At 48.2% G+C, this 17,079-nt stretch overlaps 1 protein-coding gene across 1 annotated transcript in view; it reads right to left on the reverse strand.

Moving 5' to 3' along the window:
* Nucleotides 1–13,140: 13,140 nt before the first annotated feature.
* MSX2 (msh homeobox 2) overlaps nucleotides 13,141–17,079 on the reverse strand; it is a 5,947-nt gene continuing 2,008 nt past the window's right edge. The window contains exon 2 of the mRNA XM_008692360.1: nucleotides 13,141–14,847. Coding sequence (XP_008690582.1) covers nucleotides 14,423–14,847 — 425 coding nt within the window. The 3' untranslated portion in view covers nucleotides 13,141–14,422. The remainder of the gene's footprint in view (nucleotides 14,848–17,079) is intronic.

Here is a 17,079-nt window from a genome sequence, read left to right on the forward strand (position 1 = left end):
CACATCAAGCGGTTGGAAGCTCATTTTTAACCCCTCATAGATGTCTCTTACAAATTATCCAGGGTCATGGATTAGTTTAAATACAAAAGCTTAATTTCCTCTGCTTGGCTACTGTTATAAGGGACGATCACAAGGAGTCAGGGAACAAACACAGTCGGCTGGAGAGAGAATGCCCGGGATGAACTGAGGGACGTCCTCTCCCCGGACCCCTCCGGGTTTGGAACTCTTTGGGGCCTGTAATTCGCTGCTGCATTAGGCGGTGCTGAGATGAATCATAACATTTGGAGCCGTCAAAGAAAGGGAGAAGAAAGGAGACAGAGGCCAGGGAGAGTGAAGGCTCAGTGTTTTCTCAGTTAAATACATGTTTTCACTGCAGTGTGATGGGCTGAGAGCAATGAATGGCCATGATTTAGTTATCTTTTGGGTGGATGATTTTAAATGCATGTTGGAAAGGCTTTCATGAGACTGACTTTTAAAGCCGAGGCACAGAGTGGAAGTCTTTGGTGGGGGAGCTGCTGCTTGTCTTTCAGAGGTTGTGAAAGCCCAGGGCCTGGAGATTCCTGGTGCAGGCATTTTGTTTCTAGGTTTTCCACTGGCATATGATCACTTCCACCCCCGAATCCTTCAGACCGTGGTCAGACACCTTGTCATAAACAAAGGGAGAGGAGTGAGATGATGTCACGAGGGGACAGAGGGAGGATGTGAAGGCAAAAGGTGTGGTTGTAGAATTCTTTGAATCCAGGAGGGGTTTATTTAGAGCTCCGTGCCCATTGCTCCGGTGGGCAATGTGTGGTGTTGGAGGGACAATGAGGGATGACCAGTGCTAGATAAATTAATAAGACTGCTGCTCTGCCCGACCATTCACGAGCAAAAGGGGTCATTTTGGAAGGGTCGTTCAATCACACCCACCTGCCTCAACATGGAGAGGTTTGGTTTTATCCCCCATATTATCCGAAAGAACCCCAGGAAGACAGCTGGGTCAGCCCTTTGTCTGTATCCCGTCCTGTCCTGCAGTAAGAGCCCTCCAGGCCCTGTTACTACCTGCTTGAAAACCTTTAGCAGTTACTCAGAGCCCAAGCAAAGAACCAGAATCCTTACCATGAGGTACAAGACTCGCCACCAAGCCCTGAGGACATTCTCCGGGTCAAGCATCGTGAGTAGCACTCTATATATGTTGTCTCATTCTATCCTCACGATATCATCTAAGATCAATACTGTCGTCATCCACATGTTGCCTAGGGAGAAATCAAGGTCCAGAGAAGTTACATGCCTTGCCCAAGGTTAGTGGAGTCAGGATTTGAACCCAGGAGTCTGACCTAGAGTCTGAACACTTTCCAATGCCCCTCACAAGCCCATGTGCTCCTCCTGGGCCTCTGCCCGCCTGCACGACTCTGTGCCACCCTATTCCACCTGTCTGTGCTCTTCCTCTTCACCTCCGTCTACATGGAAAGAGATGTTCATGCTTCAAGACATGGTGAGAAGTTTACCTTCTCCACGAAGCCACTGCATCAGCCCTGGCAACTTGGCTTCTCCTTTCTGCCAACTCCCAGGGCTCTGAAGCTTCCCTAGGTGATTGTCCCGTGCCCCTCTGGGCAGTAATTGTGGAACTCCCTGGCTCTTTCCTCACCAAACTGGAAACTTCTTAAAGACAATACCCCAAAGGACTGGCACCGCCTGGAGGAGGACACAGACACGAATCCCCACATAAACATCTACTTTGAGAGGACATTGCGGGGTGGGGAGGTGAAATAGGTGAAGGGGGCAAGAATTGAAAAACCGAAGCTCCAACAGGTATTTACAAAGCCATGTTCACAGCCGAATTATTCACAAGAGCCAAAGGTGAAAGCAACCCAAATGTCCACTGATGGATGGATGGACGAACAGAAAGTGGTACACATACAATGGAATATTATTCCGCCTTAAAAAAGGAAGAAAATTCTGAGACGTGCTACAATATGAATGAATCTTGAAAACATCATGCCTTGGTGAAATAAGCCAGACACAAAAGGACAAATAGTGTCTGATTCCATTTACGTGATGTACGTAGAGTCGGCAGAGTCATAGAGACAGAGGGCAGAGGGGCGGTTACCAGGGGCTGGGGGAGGGGCGATGGGAGTTAGTGTTCAATGGAGCACAGGGTTTCAGTTTGGGAAGAAGAAAAATTTCTGGGGTTGGATGGTGGTGATGGTTGCCCAACATTGTGACCATACTTAAGGCCGTTGAACGGTACGCTTAATGGTTAGGATGGTAAATTCTATGTTATGGATATTTCACCATGAAAGGAAGGGAGGGAGGGAAAGAGGGAGGAAGAAGAACTTGTAAGGAAAAGAACTAATTTCTATGACAAGGACTCATCATAAATAACACTGTTTCCTATACCATTCCCCTCAATTTTAAAACAGTGCAACTAAAAAGAAATCACAACGGAGCAGTTGGCAGCCCCGGAGTGTGGTGGCCTGTGTTCTTACTTGGTCCGATCTCTTTGCCTGGGGAGTATGTAAATTAACTGGGCACGGAAGAAGCCCATCTTACTGGAAGAGCTGCAATCGCAGTGAGCAGCCACGGCCACCACGCACCTGCCAGGATCAACCTCTAAAGGCTGCAGGAATATTCCCACGTTATCCCCCACGCCACCCATTTCCAACTGTAAGACTGTCTTAGCCCCCAACTCCGTTGAAAAATAAAGCATGCGTCCTTTCCCTTGGATTTTCTGTTTGCAGCAGAAGTCTCAACTCTCTGAGCACTTTGGGACCCTTCCCCCTTGTATGAGCCTCTCTTTCTTCCTCCACAGCATACTATCTGCCTCGGAGACGTGATATAGGTGACAGAACTTTCCACTGAAAAGTGGAGCTTACTCGTTCGTTCTGAAGGGGCCCTGGACCAAGCCCCTCAGTCAGAGCCCCGCACACCTACCATCGTGCCCACCATCTATTTGGAGTAATGGGGTTACCTGGCTTCTTGAAATCCTCTAAACACCGAAATAAATGAACTGACACAATCAAACTGGAGCCCTCGGCATCACAAAGTGCTCTTTGTCCATTTATTTTATGTGAGCCATTTAGTTTTAATTTACGATCATATTTCATAACCTACCAGCAAATGGCCTGCAGTATATTTGTGAAAAGTGATGAAGTCCCAGTAACGTGAGACCTCACTCTGGCCTGGAGTTTAGAAATCTGGGCTCTGATAAGTGTAGGGCAACTGTCAGACTTGGGGGAGATTTTTACAATCTCTGAATTAGTAATACGCGAAAGGTCAGGTTTCTTTATAACAACCTCAAAAATCAAGATAAATTTCACAAGGTTCCCTGCACCCCCGGATCTGGGCTGTGTGAGCTGCATTATGATGTCCTCGAGAAAGTCATTGTCACCCGAGCCCTAAACAGACTTCAAGTTAAACACAGTTTCGCGTACAAGGCATGACCCTTTTTACTCTGAAACTATTTTTGAAATTTCCCACCCGATTCCTAGAAGTTTTTTTGCTTTAAACCTAATTATTGATCTCACAGTTTCTAGAAAGTTAATTATGCCTTCATTATGCCTCTGAAAAACACATCCGAGGGCTACAGAAGCAAGGACCGTAAGTCCCATATTACAGAAGAGAAAACTGAGACTCTCGAGACAATAGAAGAAAGCTTTCTGGGGATTCTCCTCTCCTTCCAAACTCCCTGCCATTCAGAGCCAGAACTCCGCCCCTTGCCCTCCTGTCAGCCAGTGCATTCATTAACCTCTGGACCACACTGTTAAAACGAACTCTAGAGAAGTGTCCTACGGCCACCTAGGGGACTTTATAACTCAGGAGGGTTTCATTTCATGCAGTGTTTTAAACGTGTTTTCGCCCATGAAATATAAGGACAAGTAGAACTGGCCCTACAGAGTCTGGCTAACACACCAGTCAGGGTCGTGAAAGTTTCTTTAATATTCTTCTGTGACTAGTCATCAGAGACCTGAACCGATCAAGAATTTTTCATAAGTGCCTTGATAGCACTACCTGACCCATCTTGCCAAATGAAAATCATTTTTTTATTGTCTTGTGAACTGAACCAACTATTTAAAGTTTGAACTAGAGACATTTTCTACAACGTTCAAAACCCGTTCAATCCAGAGCGCCCCAAAGGTTCCCAGAACTGTTAGGTCCTTTGGCAAAACGTTCATCTCACTTATTCAATGAACTCCGTGCTTCCCCAGCACCTTCTGGGGCCACACACTGTTCCAAGCACCAGCCGTACTGCTCAGGTCGGACAGAGCACAGACGTCTTCCCTCACGGGCTCCCTATCTTACCCCACCTCTAACTCCTGCCTCGGTTTACAGGAGTAAATCAAGACCCAGAGAGCCGTCGGTGGCGAGTTTGGACTTGAACCAGGTCGCTCGGGTGTCTCGTTTGGTGGTCTTTGGGTAGCACCAACATATCAGTGAAAGGACATAACCAGAGCAATCTATTCAGAAGGGAGTCATGATGGGTTGGAGACTTGTGTTATTGCCCAGCAAGCATGCTATTTTTACCAAGATGGCATGTGACAAGATGAATAAAAATAGCAAAGTTTTCTTTAAAAAAAATGCTTTTACTCACACTTTCTCTGAGCTTGGGAAAATATGATTCGATCAGATCAAATAATACACACATGTTTTTAATCGGAGTGGCTGTGGGAGATAGATATTATTGGGACAAACCCATCCCCCCAGCCTGGTGTCCTTGATCCAGGCTGCCTCGCTCAGTGAGCTACAAACATTTAAGGTATTGTAGACCTGGATTTCAGGTTGCTAAGAAATCAAAAGTTCTAAGGCCCATTTGAGCTCAGATCAGCTGAGCTGAACCAGAAATGTAACTCTTCCTCTTCTTTTCTTTTTCCTTTTTTTTTTTCTTCCTTCAGTATTGCTCCCTACATAGCTGCTGCGATGTGACTTTGGGCAACTCACTTCCACTCTGAAGTCCTCGTACCATGTCCTCACAGAATTCCCTTCTACTTTGAGATTCGACAGTGTCGTCCTCCAGTGTTACTCTACCCAGTTCACAATATTAACCTGAAATGTCATTTGGCTTCCCGTGCGACTTATTTTAAATCAATTTAAAAACACAATGAGCCCAAGATCTCTCTCATCTTGTTTTCTGCTCCTGTAGGCAACACAAACCCAAAATTCTTGATGAAACGGTAGATGCTCTGCAAAGAATGCTTTTGAGAACATGTTCCTTGGAATTCAACGATTCAAATCCGGCTCTGCTATTCACCAGTGGTGAGACCACAGGCAAGTAATACAATCTCTCATGGGCTCAGTTTCCTTATCTACAAAATGGGGGTGACACATGACTGTGTTGTTATGCAGATTAAAATGAAATCGGGTAAAGGACTTGATCTTGCCTGGCACATAGTTAGTGCTCATTTAATCCAGGTATGATCCAAGGAGATGAACAACATCATACTTTTCTTCTTAGCTGTAGTGACTTTGAGTAATTCTGTTTGGAGAAGTTCAGGAAAGTCCTGGGGTGAGATAGGATCAATGTGCAGGATCCTTGGTGTGTCCTGAGTCCTGGGGAAAAATATTCTTCACTTGCTGCTGATTTAAGGAGAAGGAAGGTTTACTTTGTGTGCTAATAATATTGCAGTTTTGAACCCTAGAGACTCATCACACATTCGTTTTCTTTATCTTGTTCTGAAAAGCACATGATTTCCGCTTTCTAGCCCCAGACTCAGCCAGGGATTGTGTGTGAAGGGAAATTTGGGCATTACCGCCCCTGAAAAAGACATTTGAGGCTGCTCAGCTTTCATCAGTCCCCGACTTGGGAAATCTTCTGCCTTTTCTAATTGTATCTTTCTTTCTAAGACCTAATTTCCTTGGCACTTGCCTGTTACTCGCAAGGGAAAAATCAGTTTTCTCTTCTCATCAAAGTGGACTGTGCCTTAGTGATATCAACGCAGGGCAGAGATGTCCCTAATCCTAGGAATAACTTAGATCTGGAGGTCCAGTCTTAAAAGCAGGGCCACCTCATACTGCCCTGTGCCAGCACCAGGGGGCCAGCACTGAGGTGGCAGGAGCGTTGCCCCGCCCCCACCCCACATCCATTAGGGATGACTTCACTGCCCAGTTGCTTTCCTGGAATTCTCAAGTCAGATCTTATTCCCCACACCCACCCCTGGGATTTTTTACGTTGTTTTCTTGGCTCTTCTCTGTTCCCATTGCTAAACAAAGAGAAATCCAACTGGAAAGACCAGATGGGGTGAATGGCTGATGTGGTGGGAAGGAGGAGGGATGAACATTTTGCAGCCCTCAGACTTTCCCTAAATTGGCCAATTTCACATCAATAAGTGCCTCATCCATCACCACCACCTTTCAGGTGATTTTCTGCGATGGGATTTCAGGAGCCACTTAGCGTCTCATATACAATTTCTTTACAAAGTCAGTTTTTCCATCATCGGGCATTCTTAGCGTTGAAATAAAAATAGACAGAGCTTTGCTATTTAAAAAGCTCTTTTTGTATCAGGTCCTGCAACCCAGAAACCTCTTTCAGGGACCTGTACACTTTCTTGAGTTCACAAAAGAGAGAGAGAGAGAGAGAGAGAGAGAGAAAAGAAAAAAACAAAACAAAAACCCAGCCAGGCAGAACTCTAGTCCCTGGAGGACTTAAAACTTACTCAAATGGGAACAAACTACATAATTAATTGTAGAGCCTGGCTCTGCTTCTTTGCCATGTGATCTCAGGGAAGTCACCTTACCTCTCTGGGTACCCGTTTTATCTTCTAAGACATGGGGATAATAATACTATCTCATTTATTACCTTGAGGGCCAAATGAGGATGTGAGCATTTGGGGCACTGGGGTACATTTCATAAATATGATAAGGGGTCAAGGGAATAAAGGGAAAAAAGAAAGTCAACGACTGACTTCGGATGCCTTGCGCTTTTCATCTTTTTTTTTTTTAATTTAGAAGCACTCTTAATAAGAGCTATTAAAATAAGTACAAAATAAAATTCTGGGTAATTAAACATTACATCATAGTTGGCAATTGTTTTTGTTTTAGTAAAATATAAAATGCACAGTATAATTGATGGTATCTTTGATTAGATGAAATACGTACTATACGCTTCACATGACCCCTAATATATATAGTATATAGATATGGTATCCTGCGTTTTTTCACTGAACATTTTATGTCAATATTATTGCAAACTGACCTGAGCTAATCTGGCCATTTGGCCTCATGTGGTTAGTCAGTGGTCTCCTCTTCATCTTTGTTTAAATGTGTAGTTATTACCTCCCCTCGCATGATAAACTACATAAAATACAGACGCGATGTGCTCTTTTTTAAAGTAAAGGGTCTTGATAGAAGCAACACAGTGGCTTGGGGAGGGCTGAGACTTGGGGGCTCTGAGAGCTCCAGCTGTGTGATCTCAGCCTCACTGTGTCCCCTTTCTGGGCACTCTGCTGTTGGGAGCTTACTGTTCCGCTCTGTGAAAATGGGAGAACTCAGGGTTCTTGAATTTCAAGGCTTCTAGGAAGGTAAAGAGAGAAAAATGAGAGTGAAGGATGGCATTCAGGCAGAAGGCAAGTCAGGGCCTCAGTTTGAGGACAAGCTCCCTTCAGCTCACATGGGGGCTCAGGCCCCAGTGTTCTCACCGAGGAAATGGGGGTAAGAAAATGGGGGTACTTCACAAAGTGGTAGGGAGAAATAAGTCAATCCCATAAGAAGTACCTGGCTTCAGGTGCTGCGGACACACCTCGGCGCGGGGGTCCCCCAGGTAAATCTCCGGCCTCTGGGAGGCACTATTGCCTCGTGCTTTTTTTTATACTCAAGGCCGGTGGAATTGCTGGGTCGCTAGGTCTCGTCCCCGTGGGGCCACTGCTTACCTTTGCCACCTCGGGCACGTTAATGAAAGAACCGAAGTTCCCTTAACTCAAATGGAGATGGTGACAGCATCTCGGGACGGTGCTGAGACTCCACCTAGCTGATGCGTGTAAATCCTGGGCACCGGTGTCCGGCACTTGGGAAGCGCTCAGTAAGAGGGGACTGTTACCTGCTCGGCTCGCTCCTCCCGCGTCGAGGTGTAAGTTTAACGATGGGGGATGGGGGAGGGCGGGATGCGGGCGCCTGGCCGGCTGAGGTCTCCTGGGCCGGCGGAGCGGGCCGGGCCGGTGTCAGCGCGCATTTATTGATGGCAGGTATTTGGGGAGTAATTGAGCGCGGCGGCCGGCCCGGGGCGAGAGTGGGCCTCCACGAGCAATTAAATGTGATTAGGCCGAGACCTTCGGGATCCAGCTGGGTGATTGATAACCCGGCCGCATTCCTGCCGGGCCCGCGACATCAAACGGGCGGCCGGCGGCGGGCGGGGCAGAGGGGCCGCGCGCGGGGACCGGCCCTTCTCCCCCGCGACGCCCGCGGTTCCAGGGAGAAAACGGGCGACGTGTCCTCCTGCCTAGGGGTCTCGCCCTTGCTCGCTGGCCAGGTGCAGCAGGGGAGGGGAGGGCGCGGAAGGGACGTGGTGGCCGAGAGCCCCCCGCGCCAGGGCGCCGCGCCCAGAGAGGCCAGGCCGACCCGCCCGGGCCGGACTCCGGGAATCCGTCACGACATCGCTGGAACCGGGGAGCACGACTGGCAACAGAGAAGCAGAAGGGGAGAAACGGGTGACAGTGGGAATGAGAATACATCGAAAACGGAAAAATATTGAGAGACGCAATGCGGGAGCAAAGTGGCAGGAAAAGAAGAGAGAAGAATAGAGAGGAAAAGAAGAGAGAAGAATAGAGGGTAAAAGAGAAAGTTGAGAAGGAGAGCACGGGAAGGAATTGTATAGACGGTGAGAAGATGGAGAAAAGAAAAAAATTAAAAATGTAAAGTGGGACAAACATGAAAAAGAATGAAGGGAAGGGACAGGGAAATAAAGGAGACAGCCAAAAAGGACAAGAAAGAGGGGGTGAAGGGGGGAAGAAACTAAAGATGAGATGGAGAAGGAGAGACAAAGAATGGGGAAACAAGAGGGGGAAAGAAGTGTGAAGAAGGAAAGGGGAGTCCACGCTGGCCCGAGTCCCTCCCCAGTTTTACCTACTGGGTCCCAGGCCCTATGTCCATCTCAGCCAGTTCTGTGCCCAGAGCCAAGCACCGCCTGAGGCCTGGGAGCCCTGGCGTTTGCCCCCACCAGCCTGACTCCTGCCCAATCTGAGCCCCAGGCCAGCTCCTTCTCCTTCCTGGCTGAATGAGGGGGTCCCCACCCCAAGCCCGGAGTGATCAGTGGGCTCCCCGCACCCCAAGCCTGGGCCCCACAAGCCATAAATCACAAGTGGGGGTGCTGGGGTTCCGGGCCCGTTGCCTCGGGATCCCTGGAGTCTCCCCAGCCAGGGAACAGTTTCTGTCTGTGCTGACTCCACAAGACAGGATCAAAACAGCATGAAAGAAATCAGAGCGAGAACGTCGTCGGCAGGAGCTGGACTTCTAAAACCCCCTTCCGCCCCCATAGGCTTCAATATTAAAAAACCCCCTAGGAGCCTCAGACACTGTATTAATTAGTGCAACCACCCATGAAAAGTTGGGTTTGGAGCGGCATTCTTTGCCCTGTGTGAAAAACCAAGTCTAATAAACAATTGTTAAGTTGGCCTGTTGCCGCTGGTAAATTACATAGCATTAAAAAAATAATGCTTTTCATATTAGGCACTAATTAAAGGTTGGGACAGCTTTAAAACAAGAGAGGGAGGGGGGAAATCAAAGAAAATATAAAAATGTTCTTTCAAGAGTTATGGGAGGTTAATAAAGTATGTCTGTTAGAGTGAGCCTACTTTGCCCCTAGCTACAGCCAAACTGGAGCCACCACAATTGGGTCTCAATAAGATAATGATATTCCTTTCTCTGCTATTAAAAGCCTCCCAGTGCAAACTTAAAATGATTTATTTAATTTAGGAAATTATGAGGTGTAACTTCAAAGCTTGAGCCGTTAGTAATGGAAAATACCAGGTTGTTTAAAATTATAATAATAATTGTTTGGAGGACTCAGGACATCAAAGTGTTTTCATCAACAAATGCAGAGGGGTCCGGAGGAGGTTGGAAAGAGTCAGAGAGGTGGATGGAGTTTGGATTTGATTATTATGAACCTTATCAAGACAGGACTCTGGATTCCCGAAGCCTGGTCCTCTGGTCTGCTTTGAAGCAGGCTATTTTGGAAAGTAATTTTACTGCATTTTATTTAGTTTCTAGCAAGGAGGTGGTTAGCGGGGAGGTTGGGGGGGTGGGGGTGAGAGAGGGGTAGAGGGGTCCAGGAGTTGACAGTAGACTTTTCTTCATTGCTCTCTGGCCAATTTCATTAAAGAGGCCTACAGCATCACCAATCTGGAATTTTTTTTTTTTTCTTAACTGAAGAAGGACACAGGCACAATCAACTTCACCAACCGGGCCCTGTGCTTTCCGGGAGGGTGTGTGTGTGTGTGTGTGTGTGTGTGTGTGTGACGTGGGTTCTTTTATAAATGAGGTTTATGTTTATTCCAAACCCAGCAGTGGAGAGGGAGTGGGGGTGGGGTAATGGCCTCTCCAACCCGTGGCAAATGAGCGGCTTTTATAGCAAAGAATGGCCATGGGAGTTTTCATTCGGTCAGACAAGGTTCTGCTCAAAGGCAAGGATCCTCTTTTCAGTCAGGTCAGGCAGACGTTTTGCCAGTGCCTGCTCTCAGCCAGCCGGGCCTTCGCTGCCTACCTCCTGCCGGCCTTGCCCCAGCACTGCCTCTCGGCAGGGCTGCAGCGGGGGAGGGGGTGAGGCTGAGCCCCAGGTCCCCAGTGATGGAGAAGCAGGCACTCAGTGGGAAGGCCTCCTCCCCGAGTGAGGTGGGGAAGGGGACGGAGAGAGATGCTGCAGAGATGGGCTCTCAGGGTTTGGGAATCTGGGGCGCTCTAGAGGCCCTACAATTATGTCTAAGCTCCCCCAGGGCTTGCCAGCCCTCATGCCCACCACCAGGCTCACGCTTAGGCCTCAATTCTGCTGCTGCCACTTACTGGCTCTGTGACCCTCTGAGCAATCTCTCTGAGCCTCAGTTTCCTCAACTATAAAATGGCATCAATGACACCTCCTGCAGCAGTGTGCAACGTTATTAAAGGAGAGGTTCGAGAATATGCCTACTTCTGGCCGCGCTTAGCAGGAGCTCAAAGAAATATGATTTCTTCCCCTTTCTTCCCCTCTTTCCCCAAAGCAGAGCTGACTTTCTGGAAAAGTTTGGAGGAAAGCGTTGAACGCATGGGAGGCCACGCGGATTTGTGTGCCAGGCTTCTGGCAACCTGCGCGAGGACGTCCAAGGCCAGCAGGCTACGGGCATCTTCGGCTTTAACTTCGCAGGCACGGCGGCGCGGGTCCTGGGTGAGTCAGGGTCCTCCTGCCGCCGCGCGTCCTTCGTCCGGTCTCTGGAACCTCTGGAACGCCTGGCACACCAAGCCCCACCGAGGCGGGGGCTCTGGCGACCTCCGACCCGAACGTAGGGCAGGAGGTTTGGAGGCAGCCCCAGAGCCAGGCGCGTCGACGGGCCCCGGGGACCTCTGGCTGTGGTCTAAGTCCCCGCAACCCAGCCGCATCCTCACCTCGGTCACCCCATCCACCTAGTAGCGCCGGGGTGTGTATGCTTCAGCCCGAGGCATTCCCCCCCACCCCGCTCTCCGGGCCTCAGTTTTGCTTTGGGATTTGGGGTGACTGTGGTAATGCACAGTCGCCCAGACCGTTTCCAATCCACCCCATTGGCCACGCAAGGTCGCAGCCCCGATTCTCCTAGTCGCACCCTGGTTTGCGAACCCCTCCTCCCGGGGGCAAGCCATCTTAACCCGGAGCTGGAGTCTCCCGATCCCCCACCCTGGCTGAGATCGCCCGAGGCTGCGGGGTCGAGCGGCGCCGGGAAGGAAGCTCGGTGGACGGGCTAATTAGGGACCCAACTTGGCGGCTGATGACGAAACCGGGAAGGGCTTTGGCCTTTGGAAAACGCATCTCATAAATGAGGATGGCTGGATTCCGGACTGAGATTTAGGAGTTCGGGCTGGGGAGGCCCAGCCGGATGGCAAAGGCGAAAACAAGGGCGGTTTGGCACACTCCTGGGGCTCAGCTCGGGAGCGCAGCGGCGGAGCAGCAAGAAGTCGGCCCCCAGCTTCGGAGCAGGTCCGCGGGCTTGGATCACGCTCGGCGCTCGAGCTGGAAGATCGCAGACTCGTTGCCCGACCCCGCCGGACCGGGAAATGGAGTTTCTGGCGCCCACCTCCGAAGTGGGTGTCGGCGCAATGAGAACGTGAGACGAAAGCGCCAGTCCTCGAAGATACCCGGTGCCAATCTCCCCACCGGTCAGCTTCCGCAGCAAGGAGTTCTCCATTCCCTTCTGCCCGCGTTCCCAGGGTCACCGGGGCTTCTCATCCGAAAACAGACCTCCCAAAGGTATCATCAGTAGCCACTTCTGATGTATTTGTGCAATAAAAAGCGGAATTTAAGATCCGTCTCAGCCTCCCCCACCCATTGCCCCCCCCCCTTTTTTTTAATGGTGATGCCTCAAAACCCAAGTCTGACCCTGCTCTGTACCCAGTGGAAAGGAAGGCTGCAAAGCAGACGGGACTTGAATGAACCACCTTCCCCCTTCAAACCGAAAAGAGCATTTGTTCGGGGTCCATCTCCTTGGAAGGAGTGAGGAATGGTAAACGGAATGCGATTTGACACACTCCTGAAAGGGCAGCAGGCATCCACCGCCCCCCCACCCCCAACCCAGGGAACGCATCTAGTTACAATCTCCATTTGCAAAGAGCTATAGGTCCCTTTCGCCCAGTTTCAAATCTGTTGCTGTTTTGGTAACTGGGAGATTTCAAGTTCAAGATTTTCCCTTGATCATCTACAAAGCTCTCAGATCCCTCAGCCCCTCCACTTCTTCTAAGCTCATCTTTCACTGCAGTTTGAAAACGAATAGCAACTCCACTGCTTTTCCATGAGTGACAAACTGCCAGAGGAAAGGGTTCAAGGTATTTCGTTGGCTATTTTCAATCCACTCCCCCACCCCAGGCTGAATCTGGGCACAACTCTTAATTGATTCACACTAATATCATAATAAAAACCATCGGCCCCCTCCCCCAATCTTGGTGGCATTTTTGAGTTGAGAACAGAGAGCCCCCTTTAAAATAACTGTGTTTGGACAAACTTTACTGCAATAAAACAAATGTTTAATTTAATTCAGAATAAGAGATAAGAAATAACTCTTCAATAAAATATATAAAATTATACAAGGCACCCTTTCAAAGGGATAAAAGTATACTGGGTGGTGGTGGGGGGAAAAGATGGAGAGAAAGATGAAGTACCAGGGAGCTAAATGGGCTGTTTGACAACACCATTTTTAGCAAGTCAAAACATGGCTTTACCCTCTGCCCCCAACATGTTAAAAAGTATATAAATTTGTCTAATAAGTTTAGCACATACAATAGGTACACACACAGAGAAAGCATGATTTTTTTTTTCTTTCTGGATCTATTCATTGTTCAAGAATATTTAGCATATAGGTAATGGTTACATTATACTTATTTTTTTTTAAGCAGAGAATTAACTACACTCCCCACCCCCCAATCACCTTTGCAATGTGTGAGGACTGACTTGCACCTAGTATTTCACAGAAACCATCAATTCCCCTGACATGCTTTAACTTTTTACTCTCCAATTATCTGAAATGGAGTTAAGCAACAGCCTTGAGAGGAATTAGGAAGTACTTCCAGGTCCCACCTTACCCCAAGGCCTTCCCAGGATTCCTCTCATCCCCCTTTTATTGATCTTACAAAAAAAAAAAAAAGTTAAAACTTTAACAATCTGTAACAACGGGGACAGAGGGGAAAATATGGGGCCAGATATGGTAGTATCCGATGAGTTTTTTAATGCATGTAAAAATGCAAAAACACCGTATGTCCTCATCATTTTGAGGAATCTCTCCATATCTACTTCCTATGCATCGTGCCTAATTCTAACCTTTGTTTTCCATAAGCAAAAGTCAATCATCCCATCAAAATCACATGTCAGCAATTTTAGCAAATAATTGGTCTCTCCTATAAGAAAAAAACAAATGGACTTAAGCTGTCTCTTTTAGGAAGGTGATATATAGAAAAAAGTATACATATGTGCATATAAATTTTGCCTTCCAAAATAATCTGAATTTTTACGTCTGCTGTATAAAAATGTCATTATATTTTATTATATATATATTTATATATAAAAACCATCAGAGCCAATCGTTGTGAAAGGAGGAGGGGGGCACCTAGAAGATCACACCAAGAAAATGGGGCTTGGTGCCTCCAGCCTAAAGAACAAATGCGAACTATGTCTGTGGCCCTGTGGGCCTGGCCGCTTAGGGTGGCGCGTGCACGGTGTGGAGAGCAGGGCTTGGTACTGCCTTCCTGGAGAGGGAGGGGGACCCACTGAAACAAACATCCATCGCGGAGTCTATGGAGCTGGTCTTCCTTAGGAGAGATGGTACATGCCATATCCGACTGGAGTCGCATAGAGTCCGACGGGCGGGATGGGGAGCACAGGTCTATGGAAAGGGTAGGACGCTCCGTATATGGACGCTGCTTGCAGGGGTGAGTTGATGGGGAAAGGGAGGCTGAAGCCGGAGGGCAGCATAGGTTTTGCAGCCATCTTCAGCTTTTCTAGTTCTGCCTCCTGCAGTCTTTTCGCCTTGGCCCTTCGGTTTTGGAACCAGATTTTGACCTGGGTCTCTGTGAGGTTCAGAGAGCTGGAGAACTCCGCACGCTCTGCAATGGAGAGGTACTGTTTCTGGCGGAACTTGCGCTCCAGAGCGAGGAGCTGGGACGTGGTAAAGGGTGTTCGCGGCTTCCGATTGGTCTTGTGCTTCCGCAGGGTGCAGGTGGTGGGGCTCATGTGTCCTAGAGAACAGAGAGCGAGTGAATTAGCAAAAGAAGGGGTTTTCTCCCAGGTGCGCCCCGTGCGGGTCTCCCCTCTTCTTCATCTTTCCAAAAGGGACTTCTGTCAAATCCATGTGGGGGGGTTCCAGGGAGGGGAGGAGACAGGAGAAGGACCATATTTAAATGGAGTAATTGCTTTATTTAAGAAATTGAGTCTTTTTACAAAAAGTTGGGGAATTTCACCATGTACAGAACTTTCTATATGGGACATAACCGCATCATGGATAATGGAACTAGAACAGCTCTGAACTGATGTCCAGGGTGCCGGAGTGCTCTCTGAGAAACAGAACCCCATCTCTTCTTAGCTTAATTTCTCTGGTCTTTAAAATGGGGTACGGGGTTCATGACAATCCTCACTTCTCTGAGATGCTGAGATAAGCCCATAAGAAGACAAGTGAAAAGGGGTCCTATAAACTGGGTTGGTCCCCTCTCCGTGCCAGGAAAAGCTGGAGTGCATCAGCATAGTCATGAAGGATAATCGTGCAGATAAAGGTCTGTGGTAAATTAACAGCATCTCCGGATTGGGGCAGCCCCATGCAATAAACAACCACGCAGCTGTCATTCCATCCCGTCTACAGATTATAAAACCTGAACATCAGTTTCCAGATCTGGATGTGGGAGAAGTTTCTTGGCCGGGTGCTTCTGTAATATAAAGTTTACTAAGAAGGAGGGAAAAATTAGCTTGCTCATAAATGTAAATGTCAGGGGAAATCATGCTGCCTCCGAGTTGAGAGCATGTGATGACATTTTAGTCATCTCTAACCATTCTCTGGTTTAGAGCAAATGTGTAAATGATTAGTTTGTCGCCAGAATTTAGAGAGGGAATAACAAGCAAAATAAAGGTATGCCAACCACATCCAGACTCCATATTTAAAATGGATTCAATTAAAGGAAGTCATAGGACTGGGCATCCCTGAGATTCCATAGTATCAACTAACTTTGGGCTTCTTTTCCTCAAAGGGAGGCGGCGGCAGGAGTGTGGAGCTGTGGGATAGAAGGCTAAACAATTAATTTTCTGCATTTGGCTTTTATGAGCTAGGCTAATTTTCCAAAAGTAGCCACAGCAGTAACTCCGAAGTACTCATGGGGAGAATGTCACATTTCTTGTTTAGTTACTTCCATGGCCCAGGAAAGAGTTTACACTTCATACTGAGGGTGACACAACGAGTCCCACCCAGCCTCCAATTCCTACACGAAAGGGATTCGACCTAGTGTGACATTATGAACCATCACTTTAGTGACCAAAAAGTAAGAGGTAGTAGGTTCTATGATTGAGCAAAAACAGAAATCCGAAAGAGGGCTGGGTGCACAGAAGTCTGGACTTGCATATGCTAATCCCTAAATAAGCTTGGGCACCTACTTCCGAATTTACAAATAAACTAACAACACTGTCCAAGACTCAGAGACCTGCTTTCACCCTTCACAAACCAGACCTGGCTCCTGGAGAAGCCCCGCGGTCTGAACACGCACACACCAAGCTCCTAGCGTCTACACTTGATCCCGCTCTAAGTTTGCAAGAAATTTGTGCCCTGAACGGTTGTCCCGGCGGTGGCTGCTCCTAGAGGCTGCATGTGAACTATGAAATGCAGGCTACAGAGATTACACACATGTATCGAAGCCATAAAGCTAAGAGGCTTCCTCTCAACACTCCCCACCTCCCCCACCCCATTTTAAACCAGTCAAAGGATGGATGAGATTTTACAAAGCAAAACAGCAGTTACCCAACTTCCTCCAAATAACAAACCAGGCCAGGCCTGTGGCTCCCTCCTGCCCCCAGGCTCCCATGCCAGGCGCTCCCTGGACCCACCATTCCAACCACAGGGCTCCAGCTGCCATTTCTAGGCCCAAAGAGCTAATGTGTGGGGGGGGCGGTTTACAGAGCCAGTGGGGAATTGCCATCCCACAACCTAAGGCCTAAGGAAGTGGGGATTTCTGACCTTTGGACACCACTCCCTGTAAGGCCTGAATCCTTGGTGTGCCGATGGGCACTCGATATTTGTCTAACAAATTAAGTTCCTTAAAGTTTCTGAGCCTCTATTTCACCATCAATAAAATGGGTAATACTGCGCTGTGTGGTTCCGAGTACTAAATTTAAGAATGCCCAGAGCCCTGTCTACCACCAGATAGGTGAGCATTAAATATTACCAAGATGTTTTTGTTTTTGTTCTTGGCGGCGGGGCGGGGGGGGGGGGG

Source organism: Ursus maritimus, unplaced genomic scaffold (genome assembly GCF_017311325.1).
Source record: "Ursus maritimus isolate PB19 unplaced genomic scaffold, ASM1731132v1 scaffold_15, whole genome shotgun sequence".
NCBI classification, from domain to species: Eukaryota; Metazoa; Chordata; class Mammalia; order Carnivora; family Ursidae; genus Ursus; species Ursus maritimus.